At 40.7% G+C, this 12,280-nt stretch overlaps 1 protein-coding gene across 1 annotated transcript in view; it reads right to left on the bottom strand.

Moving 5' to 3' along the window:
• Positions 1-1,327: 1,327 nt before the first annotated feature.
• Positions 1,328-12,280, bottom strand: part of LOC311194616 (neuronal acetylcholine receptor subunit alpha-7) — a gene marked incomplete at both ends in the record, with an annotated part of 35,105 nt that continues 24,152 nt past the window's right edge. The window contains 7 exons of the mRNA XM_084267782.1: positions 1,328-1,846; positions 3,784-3,893; positions 4,549-4,635; positions 5,968-6,162; positions 6,565-6,732; positions 7,937-8,016; positions 11,765-11,874. Of these exons, the coding sequence (XP_084123908.1) occupies positions 1,328-1,846; positions 3,784-3,893; positions 4,549-4,635; positions 5,968-6,162; positions 6,565-6,732; positions 7,937-8,016; positions 11,765-11,874 (1,269 nt within the window). The remainder of the gene's footprint in view (positions 1,847-3,783; positions 3,894-4,548; positions 4,636-5,967; positions 6,163-6,564; positions 6,733-7,936; positions 8,017-11,764; positions 11,875-12,280) is intronic.

The following is a 12,280-nucleotide window of genomic DNA, read 5'->3' as shown; positions in this document are numbered from 1 at the left end:
AGCTGAGCCTTTTTCATTAAGACATTGAAGTCACATGAAAGCGAAGCGTATTCTCACAGGAGAATTTCAGGATCAGAACTAAAGTAATAAACTATTAGCTTTGCTTTTGCCAATGTCTTTCTAGACTTAAGAGAATTTGCATTTAAGCCTTAACCATTCTTTGGACATGTATGTACTGTATCTATGTATATACAATTCATAGGCCCAAGAAGTTTTAGTGCTCTTTGGATGATAAATTGAGCAGAAAAGGCCCAGTTTTCATGTAAAAACCTGTTATGATGACTCAACAGAAGGAGATCTATAAAAGACCAAGCATAAAACAAATGAAACATTTACATCTTAAAGTAAACCCTTGATCTCACGATTTAATAGCTTCTTTTAATAGAGTCTTCATTTACGCTTAAGCCTGTAGAAGACACTGAGTTACTCTTTCCACATTGGAATCCAGTTAGAGATTAGAAACAGTAGAGACACAAGTGTTGTGCTGGGTGGGGAGTGGGTTTTAAACAAGTCACAATAAAGGCATCATAAATCTTTAATTATCTTTTTGATAGTTGAAAAGGTTGTTTTCTGGACAGAAGGAAGAAGTAGTAAACACTGCAAAAATTACTGTGAAGCCTGTTTAAGTATTCAGACCAAACTTCTAGGTCAAATCCACAAAGATATAGAAGGACAAGTTATGTTGTAGGTTACCTTAACTTTCAGGTTTCTGGTGTCTCTGACAAATACAAAATCCTGTGAAGTCGCGTGTGCTCTATGTGAATTGCATGGAGGGAGTAAAGGGTTTGACTGATGACGAGTGACCTGGAGAGCTATGTACCATGACTCAGCAGGAAGCAGTAATTGAAAAGCAAATTATTTCTCCCCTTTCTCTCTGCTGTTTGAGCTTCCATCTATTTGGATTTAATCCTCTCCTAAACAGAAGCATTTATGATCACCCATTCAAATAGATAATTCTGTCTTTTGTAGCAAAGTCTGGAACAAGTGACATCTCTGATGTTGCCTACCTTTTATTTTGTAATAATCAGTTTAAAAATGTGCAAGAGGTGGCGGCACAATACCCTGTCATTCTAAAGGGACTTGCAGCCACCTTGCCTCTCCTACAGAAGGGTGCTCCGAGGAGCTGTGCACAAGCAGCCCAGGGAGAACTCCTTGGCTTCCCTTCTGAAATGGTGCCACTCTTCCAAAAGGAACCTGGGACCAGAGAGAGAGTAAAAGAAAGTGGACAATGAGAAGCAATATACTCATTAAAAACAAGCAGTCAAACAAAAAACACGCTCTTACTTGCTACATATCATACTTCAGAACATCAGATTGAAGTTAGGAGTTAAGCAAAATCTTTAGACACTGCCTCTACAAAGTTTGGTGCTGACATTAAAATACCAATTGTACAAATGATTGTGAAGACTGAAAAAGCCATCAGGCAGAGCCGATCCACGACGGAGGCTGCGAACTTCCACTCGTTGCAAACGGCTTCCTCTTCATCCTGGTCTCTGAACCGGTTCGCAATGTACCTGACCTCTTCCAAGATCTTTGCCAGATCTGGGTCACCTTCAGATGGGTGCCCACTGTGCAGCAGGTTTTCCTCATCTGTCGGTGAGCAGGTCATCCTCCCACAGATCACCCCTGAATCAGTGGTAGGTGTGCAGTGAACCCCTTCCAGCCCCCGAAACCCAATGTACAGCATATTCCCGTTACTGGATTGCTGTCCGCTCACGGTGTTCATCTCCACGCTGGACAGGCTACATCGACGCTGTTTATGCTGACAGGCAGGACGCACTTTATCTTCCCCTGGTCTTTTCATCCTCAGAAACCAAGCACACCAGTTGAGAAGGATGATTCTTGTCTGAAAGAAAATGTTGGAGAATAAGCATCTCTTCACACAGCTGCTGTCTTTGGGTGGTTACTGGGATTTTTGCAGCCTGGGTGGTTGTTTGGTCCGTGGTCTATGCTTAGTCTGCACTAGAGTTCTAGAAAATGGGGCCAGAGTTTTCCAGCTGATTACTTTGCCAATCACTGAGGCTGCTTTCTTAGTCTTGCAGTGCTGTTGATTGCCTCAGGGTGACTATCCGTACTGGGAGGCCCCCACTCCTCTGATGGGACTTTTCGTTGGGCTGATTTTTCCCTGCACTAGAAGAGCAATGCAGCAGCCTTTTAAAACCACCTTTGCCAGATAACGTGAATTTAAAAAACCCTCTTAGTGAAAAAGAGTACCTTTTCACAGTCTTACTAGTGCTGCTTTAGATTGTAGTTGATAAATGACAGTTCTTTCATTCATGTTTGTGCTCTGGTATTAAATTCACATAGCATTCCTGGTTGGAGGGGGCTGCTAAAAAAACCAGATGCTAGACTGGGCTGGACCACCAAGCTTTACAATGCTTTGGCTCTGTTCTTATGTTGCTTTCATGACAGTTGATTGCAGGTTTTAGAAAACCAATCTGAATATAGCATGTAGAAAAGATGGAAAAATTACTTTGAATTTAAAAAAAACCCAAACCCCGTATTTGCAAATGAAATCAGTGTGTATCATTTAATTGTTTTACACATTGCCTTAATGCAGCCTCACAGAAAGGCCAGGTAAGACAGAGACTGTTCCAGTTCCGACACAAGCTTCTGTATTTCATTTCAATCAGATTTTAAGAGCTCATTACAGTGTTTCATTTCCAGAGCACTAATGAAATATTATTGTCTCATCTAATACGTAAATCTTTCCCTGTAATTACACTGTAATTAATATTAGATTTTGTCCATTTGTTCTGACTGTGGATTGCCACTCAGAGTAGATACTGTATCCAGGCAAACATCCCAAAGAGGCGGATCTTGCCCTTTTACTCTATTTACACTGTCAAGCTTCATCAGGAAGGATAATACTCCATTAACTGAGGGCCTGATCCAAAATCTGCTAATATCTAAATGTTTAATGGACTTCACCTTCTCAACACTAAAGCTTGCTCCTCAACCTCAAGTTCTTTGCCTTCTGAGGATGTTTGGCTCAGTGCTAAACATTTGTCCCCTCCAGGTCTCTAAAGACCTATACCTTTTATTCTCTTCATTGAAATTTATTTTAAAGTCCCTACCCCAGAAGAGGCAAGGGAATATCTCATTATCTCTTGTCCACAGGGCACTGCTGTGTGCACATTCTTCTTGGCTGGTAAGGACAATAATAACTCACTGTTCTAGGCAGGAAAAAAAGGGAAAGGTCTTTCCATCTTGAGTAATACCTGATGCTGCTGTGAGCTGGGTGAAGTTGGGAAGAGTGGACAGTTAGGTGGTCCTACTCATCAATATTAAGTGTAATGTTCCCTGTAAAAACAACCACTGGAAGTCTTGTGTGCTTAGAAAAATACTTTCATTTCTCTTTGCACTTTACAGATGCTCTTGACCAGAGACTTCATGCATGGGAAATCTCCACCAGCACCTTGTTCTTTCCTTCTGCCTGTTTCACTTCTGACACCTGCAGTTCATTTGAAAATTACCTTCATTTATATATTGAGGTTTTAGCAAAACCCTAGGGTGCTTCTGGTTGTTGTGCAAGGGGCTCTGCATCTAGCAGGACCTTGAGGTACATTCATTCACTCTCACACCCACACACTCTCTTTCTGAGAAGATGATCACACAAAGGGTGCCTGGACATCTCATTTCTGGTAAAACTGCCTTTCAAAACAAAGCAGGAAAGATGTATGTGTTTTTAACAGTAAGAAGTAAACGTGGGTCACTAGCTACTCTGTCACATCCTGATCTGGATGCTTAAGCAATGGATAATGAATGAAAACCAAACCTTACCCACTTAGGCATTTTCCCCCCATCTGGATCGTGATGATGGTATTGTAGAACAACAACAGTGACAACAACAGAAAGACCAACGATAATCATAGTGCTGGCAAAATACTGAGCTGCAAAATAAACAGATGATTACAGCAATGTAGTTTGGCTGATACTACTTTGCAGCTATTATAAGGGGTGTTTACACATATGCATGCATACGTAGTGTTATTTTTCCCCTGTAGTGGTACATGTGCTGCTTCAGGGGCTTGTGAAAGATTTCTCAGAAGCAGCAAGAGCAGCTGTTATTAAGAGAGGGTGGCCAGCCTTTAGTAATTGCCTTCATGGAACTGAGTGCCTGTTTTCCTAAGCAACCTTGATAAAAAAATTATCCTCTTGATGTTCTTTAGAGACTGGCTAGGACTTCTTTTGAAATGCTTCTCTCTCTGTTTGAGCAGTTAGTGGGAAGGTTTAATCAGGTCAGCGCTGTATTCCCAGTGTCTGGCTGACTGTGTCAAATCCAACAGCTGCTTCTATGGAAAACTGACTCCCCTATGCTTTCCCAGAACACACGTAGGTTCTCTGATTTGTTCAGTGCAGAGAGCAGGGGAGTTGTATAGGGGATCACACCCATGGGAGCCTCTTACCAATTGGCAATGTTTTTCTAATCCAGCTGCAATGGGCCATTGTATAGGTGGCAATTCCCCTTACTGCTGGCCTTCATGCAGAGTCACTGCCCTGCATTTGTCAGAAAATAACAGTAAATAAAAGCTGTAGTTAGCTTACCGATTAAGGGCACAGAATCAGATGTTGCTGGCATAATTTCAGCCACAAGTAACATGAAGACAGTGAGAGATAATAAAACTGTTATACCTGAAAGATAAACATGAGGTATGAAATCAGATCAGTAGCTTGTACTTACGGGGCAGTGAGAAGCAGAAAATGGATCAGGAGTGCTCTTTTGCGGGTGCACTCACGCTGCTGCCCTCACACCAGTATGTTAGGCTACTCCTACCCTTTCTTGTACTATCTCCAGTTCAGGGTAGCAGTGCTGACAAACTAGTACCAATGATTGCACAGATGTATATATTAGATCTCTCAGCTTTTAGCTGCACTTGCTAATTGGCTGAGGTAAATCAAAATCATTCTTGCTGCTCATTTGCTTTTAGAAATATGGTGTGATTTTGAGAATCTGAGCATATAACACTTGATTAATTGATGTGGAAGCTACAGGTGGTGTAATACAGAATATCCTGAAAAACAGATTTGCTGTATTGGACAGACTTTGATATCTTTTGATATTAGCTGCCAGGTCCTGCATGTGGCTGTACCCAAGCAGTCTTGACTTGATTTTAGGAGTTTGGCTTCTGTTGCTCATTGGTGAGTTCCCAACTTTCTTGAGCAAGTTTTAATTCTTTTTTCAGGGCTACTCTTAAACAATAAGGAGTCATTATTAGGTGGAGAAGGATTTAGGAGCAAAGAATAAATCTTAAAACATGGGGAGGGACTTCTTGATTAGGGATCATAGAGTGGCATGGCTTGGAAGGGACCCCAAGGATCATAGAGCTCCAACCCTACTCAGTTCTTCTGGAGAAGTGTCAATTTTGTTTCTACATTTTAACATCTATGTTTGCGTAGCAGAAGCCAGCACATTTCCAGGTTTTATGAACCAAAAGGTTTCATTACATATTTAACCTCCATCTTACGGATCAAATACTGAAAGTCATCAAATTTGTTCCACAAACCAATACTTCAGCTAAAATTCATGATAAAAATTAGAATAGTAGCAGTTAGAATTAATCTTTCTGAGAAGACATCTTAGGTATTAATACAACTCACTATTAAAAGGAAATATGAGGAACTCCATGTTAAGGTGTTCAAATCTTTACTTGTGAAAAGCTTTCCTCAGTTAATGTGAGACTTTTCTTCAGCAAATAAATGTAAAAAAACCCTGAAGCCCCTCTTCGTAAGGAAGGTAGCCAGGAATTGTCCTGCTCCCTCTTGGCTGGCTGCAATTTCTCCATTTCACAACTTGAGAATATCCAAAGCTAAGAACAAGGGATAAACATCACACAACTTCAGCATCCAACAGTGAAAATGACTCCTGAGCTTTTCTTCCTTGCCTTCTGAGACTGTTTAAAGAGCTTTCACAAGGACAACTTCTTTTGGTTTGGTCAGATTTACAGTAGCCTATTAAGGATTTACCTAGTGAGATCTTCTCTCCCGAGTCTGCTGGAAGCAGGAAAACCAACAAAGCAAGTGCCGATATCAGCACACAAGGAATAAGGAGATTGAGTCCGTAATACAGAGTCCTACGTCTCATAGTTACTGTGAAGGTTACGTCTGGGTAGGGTTCTTTACAGCATTCATAGAAACTCTCTGTTCTCTTCCCAGGAACTCCTGTGTAGGAGGGAAAAGAACCAGAAAATTAATGTGAAAAACCACAGAATTTATTGTGAGTAAACAGTGGCTTATGTAGTGATTATTTTTTAAAAAGGATAAATGGAGCTTTCTAATTTTTACTATAGGTAAAACTACTTAAGCTTAATTCTTAATTAAGTCATTGCTGTCAGATAATACAGGAAAATCAGATAAAAGATACCTTCTGAATTCAAGCAGCAATTTTCTCACCTACTTTATGTTGATTTTCATCTTGCATCTGCTCTCAGAGTTTCAAATGCCACTACTTAGGTCATTTATTAATTTAATCTCTGTCTTCATTTCCCCATCACTATTGCATTAATTTCAGCAGTAGAGTCAAGGCTGCAAGTTCACAGTGTAAGTAAGAAATCAAGAGCTTACCTACTAAATCCCACTCTCCATTTGAAATATAGCCAGATATATCTGCTTCTTGCATTTGTAAGTCCAAGGACCAGCCTCCATAAGTCCAGGATCCAAACTTCAGGTTACACTTCTGAACATCAAATGGAAACCAGCGCACGTCTATGTAGCATGAGCTTTTAAATATGCCTAGATTGGATTTTAAACAAAGCCACTTAATTTTAATGGTTGTTCCACATGATTTCATGTAGATTTGTAACCAGACACTGTTTGAACGTCTGTCCTCTGCTTTTTACTTGTAAAGTATATTTAATCTTAGTTGTGTCTTGACATGTAAATAGCAGAAGTCAGTCATGGAAAAGGGAAAGGACTGCACTGTTAATATATTGATGTTATAAACTACGTTTCTGAGCCACATTGCTGTTTTGGCACATAATGGGAGAAAATGCAGAGCGCAGCTCAGGTTTCTGGATACCGTATTTCAGAAAGAAAGTAAGTAGAATATATAGTCTGTTTCTCCTGTTTGTTTTACTGAATAAAACAAGAAATCCTGAAAGATGATTTGCTGTCTTACTAGGTTGATATGATCTTGATATATTTAGGAAAACTAGGTGCTAATTTTTCTCTTGTGGAGTCAGGCCCTGGCATTTCACAGCTTTCAGAACTGAAGTGAATTGAACCCCCCACCCCCAACCGGAACATCATAAATCAGAGGAAAAGCAGGCAAAACCCTGAAATCCTCTGGTGATCTTAAATGAAAAAAAAACATTTGTCTGGAAAGCACTTGGCTCTACTCCTGTAGTTTCTAGAATTCAGATTCTAGGAATAGTTAATTCCAAGAATGATGCGGGAACGAAAACCGTACTCCACTGCTATGCATCCAAAGAGTCAGTGACACTTACCTGATGTCAGAGAAATATCAAACACAGACAGCTTCCCTTTCAGACTAAAAATTATTCTGATAAAGCAGATAGTGAATTACTTCAAATAGAAGATACGTTCAAGATGTTACTAAGCCTCTTACTATAGAGTAATGCATTAATAGAAGAAACAACTGATTAATGAAATAACCTCTTATTAAGAGGCATTACCGTAGCTTTAATAAACAGGTTTTTTTATATATGAACAGCTTTGATTTTTTAATTTCCTTTTATACTTCCAGACTTCTGAAATAGTGTGTTATAGAAGTTTAATTTTCATAATCGCAATAAAAAATGTATCTTATATGGTGGTTTTCATATAAAAGTGTTAACTACCTAATTCATTATGCATCTGGACTGAAACCCATCAGGTTATGCTAGTTAGATAGATAAGAGAACTAGTGTCAGATTTGAAACTACATCACATATAAGTAGTCTGAGCTATCAAAATTGATGACATGAAGACAGCCTACCTGGTGGCAGATATTGGCAGTGTCCCGAAGAATTGACCAAAACATTAGTGTGAAATGTAGCATCAAACCTTTCATCAGCACTAGAATAGAGGAGAAACAAACTGGGTTATATGCTCTTTGACTGGCTGAAGAATATCTGAGGCAAATCCGTTCTTCATAAAAGGATTATTTCTCCCAAAAATCTTGACAGCTTTCTCCTGTCACTGGTTTTTTGTGGCCTCACTGTAACTGGCCTGACATTATTGGACTTGTTCCTGATTAACAACTCCAACTGAAGGTGAGCCCCCTCATTCTCGCTGCTCACCCTATTGATTTCCATGGGGAAAGTAAGCACTTTTTTACAACTTATCAAGAAACTGTACAGGGAAATCTGTTCTCTTCCTGTCTACACTGTCAGCAGTAATGAATACTGAGGAGATGGGTCTCCAGAGTCTCATCCTGCCCTTTGCATGGGTGAACGTTACTACTGTACCATACGTACTCCTAGAGCACTGTGCCTGGTTTCACCATTCCCATTGACTGCTGCAGGATTTCATGGTAAGCGCTTACAGATTCTGATCAGAGTTACTGAAACCAGTGCCTAGATCAACTTGCACAGAATGTCCTGGGAAGGTGCTAACAACTGCTGCGGTGAATTCACGACTGATGGCTGTTGGCCCTGATTACAGGCCTAGGCTGCTTCCTCAGGCTTTCGTACATATGGGGATAAGAAATGGGACACAGGTTGCTGTGCTTTGTTGTAGTTTGTAGTCTCCAAACAGTCACCTCGTGGGAACAGGTTGGCACACAGGGCAAATGCAGTGCCAGTTGCTATGGGGCAGGGCAAAGCTGGTCACATGAACCTCAGGGTCTGGTTTCTTTTGCTGCAGTCAGTGCTTTTCTTCATCTAAAAACCTGTGTTGTCTCTATAGTGATTCAAACACAGCAAGTCTCTGATGTGTCTTTGCCTATTAGTGGTTTAGAATCTTGTAATTTTCATACTGACTGGAAATAAATGTCTTTGCCTCCTAGGCTAGATTCTGCCCTTCCCCTTAAGCACCAGAGGGCTGCTTCTAAGACCTTGCTGCTGTTTCTGGTAATTGGCAAAAATAACATTATACCATTTCCAAAAGGAAATGAGTGGTCAAGGAACCTACGTTTCATTGCCATGTGACTTTGCCTTTCATAAGATACATCCTTAAAAGAATACCAAGTGGCACATGCACTCGAATACAGAATTCCTTTTTCTGAAATAAGAGCACATGTGTTTTTCTACCCTGTGCTTCTAATTGTTCCTTGGAATGCGGTGCTTCAGTTGGGAACGCACCAGGTAGATACACCTTTCCTTGATGAGACTTTGTGCTCAGATGTAACAACAGAAAACCATTTCTGCTGCGTTTCTTCTTCAGGGTATCACCACTTGAAAGCAGATATTGGCTGCAGTACATTGAGATGACAAAGCTGTACCTAGCAGGTACTGTCCCACCTAGATAGGTACGGGGACCTATCTCAAGAACCTCAGGTTCATAAAACAATGAAGTTGTTAAAATGAGACATAATTACCAGAATTTTTGTTACTCCACAAAGTACTGAACGCTGTGTGGCCCTTTGCAAAATGATGCCGCCAGAAACGAGCACTCTTAGTAACTAGTAAAACTCACAAAACTCTTCCAGGAGAGCCACACATGGCACTAACATAGTCAAACCTGGTATTTATACATAGGCCAAGATCATCTTCCCTCACAAAAACTACAGGTTAAATGGTGCTGCTCTCTTCACAATAGACTAGTTGTAAAATTTAATACGTCTGGCACAAATTTCTCTGTACTAGGCTGCAGCAAGATGCATAAGGACTCAAGACACAGTGATATGTATTCATTAGAATGAAAAATTAGTTTATAGTTCATTAATTTCTTTGTAAATGCAGAAGCATGTCCCTAGCCAAGTAGGTAGAAATTGAGAGCATCTGTCTCAAAATAGCATGTCACTATAGGAGAACATGTAACATTCCCAGGGCAGTTTCATACAGGAGTGAGAATCTGATTTAAACAGCTTTGATCTCTGACTGTGTTCTGAATAAGATCTTGGATTAAATACGTGTTTGAAATAGAAACTCTGTAGAATAACAACTCCATGACCATGCCATAGTTAGCAATCCCAGGATTCAAAAACCTGTGTTAACAGAAAACTAGTGTTTCAGATGTTCAGGTTAAGTTATCCTTCTCATTCTATAATGCATTTTATCTACACTTAGCATGTAGTCATTAGTATTACTAATTTCTTTCAAAAATTACCCTTTCATTTTGGATATACTTAAATATTGAAGCATAAATCCTCAGACACGTGGAAAGTCTCTCTCATTCCCTTGGAAACCTCTGCTAAACTGCTGTTGTAGTGTACCTGTTTTATGGCATACTCCCTGTGTTACTCAGCAGAAGAGAGATGAATGTGTGAGTTGTTGGGTTCTCCCAAGAACGCTGTCTTTTAGGGAATCAAGGTAGCTGGGATTGAATGCCCAAGAGAATAGACGTGCATTGAGCAGCGCGTGAAGAGGACTCCTGCAGGTACCCCTGTCTGCGTGGCACGCTGCGCCATTGTGCGTGCAGAACATTTGAGAAGTAATCTGCACAGGCAGTTGCCATAAGTGTGGTGAACTCTAGTGCAGATGGCCTCAAATCACTTAGCATTAATTGTACCTTTGAGAGAACACTGTGGCCTGCTGTAAGCAAAGCAGCAGCGTAGGCCCTAGGGAGCGCCGCGTGGCTGACAAACACTGTCACTGGGTGCTGTTATCACACCGCTACAATTCAGCAGCACCTGTGACAGTCATCAGGAAGGTGATCCTCAAGTGGCGAAAGGGAGTGTAACTGGCAGCTGACATACAGGGTACAGCTATTCTCTAGGCCTTCTTGTAATAAAAAGCTGCTCCTGAAGTAGGGAGGGAGACTGGGATTGGTAAGCGCAGCAGGGTTGTCTTCTTAGTAGACATATGGTCGAGACACAGGAATAAAACCATCAGGGAGACAAAAGGTTCATGTCATCTACATGGGCAAAAAACATCGCAACATACCCTGGCTACCACAAAAGAGCCAGTGCAACATGTACAAAGCAGATGTAAGGTCTTTCCGGTGCCGGGGGAACAGCACGCAGCCCCACAACAACTGCAGAAAAGAGGCAAGTTGTTAAAGAGCAGACAGCTGTCAGAGCTTTATCTTCTTAAACTAAATAAATTCCACAATGAGAACTACCATCTAATAGTGCAGCCAAAGAATTTCTCAATGTCAGCCAAAGGTTCTGCAGTGGATCGATGGCAATCTGTCTGTCCCTGAAACAAGCCCAACTCAGAACACGTAGTTTGAAGATGAAAGCAGCAAACAGCTATTTTTGTAACAAGAAAGAGTGACACCAAAACTGGACATGGGAAAATGCAAACATACTTACTGGCATTCACCTATCCTGCCACCAGTGAAACCCAGACATAAATTTTCAGTACTTGTGCCATTAAGCATAGCCAGAAAAGCTCAGTATTTAATGATCTCACAAATCCAAACTACAATTGGTGGTAGGGAGGGTGTGGTGTAATTTGGGAAATATTTGCAAATAGACCATTCTGTTGTGTAAACAGCAGACTAGTAATTTTCCAGTATTCAGAAATGTGGAATGTTTTGAATTAGTATTTCCACACCTAGGTGTTTTGATGAGATGGTTATGTCATTTGCAATTGGACAGGGTGCTAGATAATCTGATCTAGGCCCCCTTTCCTTGATCTTTCAAGGTCCTCTTCCAACCTGGGCTGTTCTGTAATTCTGTGATCTTCTCTCCTTCCCCACATGACAAAAGTGTGACTACCTGTTATAGAGAAGAATATCTGGCTTCCAAATCAGTCCATCAGGAAAACGGACAGTCTTCACTCCTGGGTACTCAGACACGTTCCACTGTAGGTAATGATCTGTCCAGTACTAAAGACATACACACAAAAAGTAAGTTAGGTCAGCTCAACCACTCGTTTACTGTAGTTCTCTTGGGACCGGACAGCCTGAAGCAATAGGTGTTCCCTTATTGAAGAGATACTATTTACTTTCAGGCAGTGCAATGTTGGGAAAGGGTGTGTTCGCCTGCCTACAGCTCAATGGAAAGCACAACAATCTCCTTTTCAGTTTCCACTGCAGTGCACATAACAGCCTGTAAAAGATGATTTGGGGTGCTGGGATAGAACAGGTTTTCTTTTACAATTCATACGTTATCTTCAATTATGTTTATTTTGATAGACAACTTTGTTTTCTGTTAATGGAAATTCTCAGGTTGTAATAACTTGATTATAGATGTGAGATGGAGCAGATGACAGCCGCTGCTGGCAGGGACAAC

Source organism: Gallinula chloropus (genome assembly GCF_964237585.1).
Source record: "Gallinula chloropus genome assembly, chromosome: 9".
Classification (NCBI taxonomy): domain Eukaryota; kingdom Metazoa; phylum Chordata; class Aves; order Gruiformes; family Rallidae; genus Gallinula; species Gallinula chloropus.
Note: the sequence above shows the minus strand (reverse complement) of the source record. Positions and strands in the feature narration are given on the sequence as shown.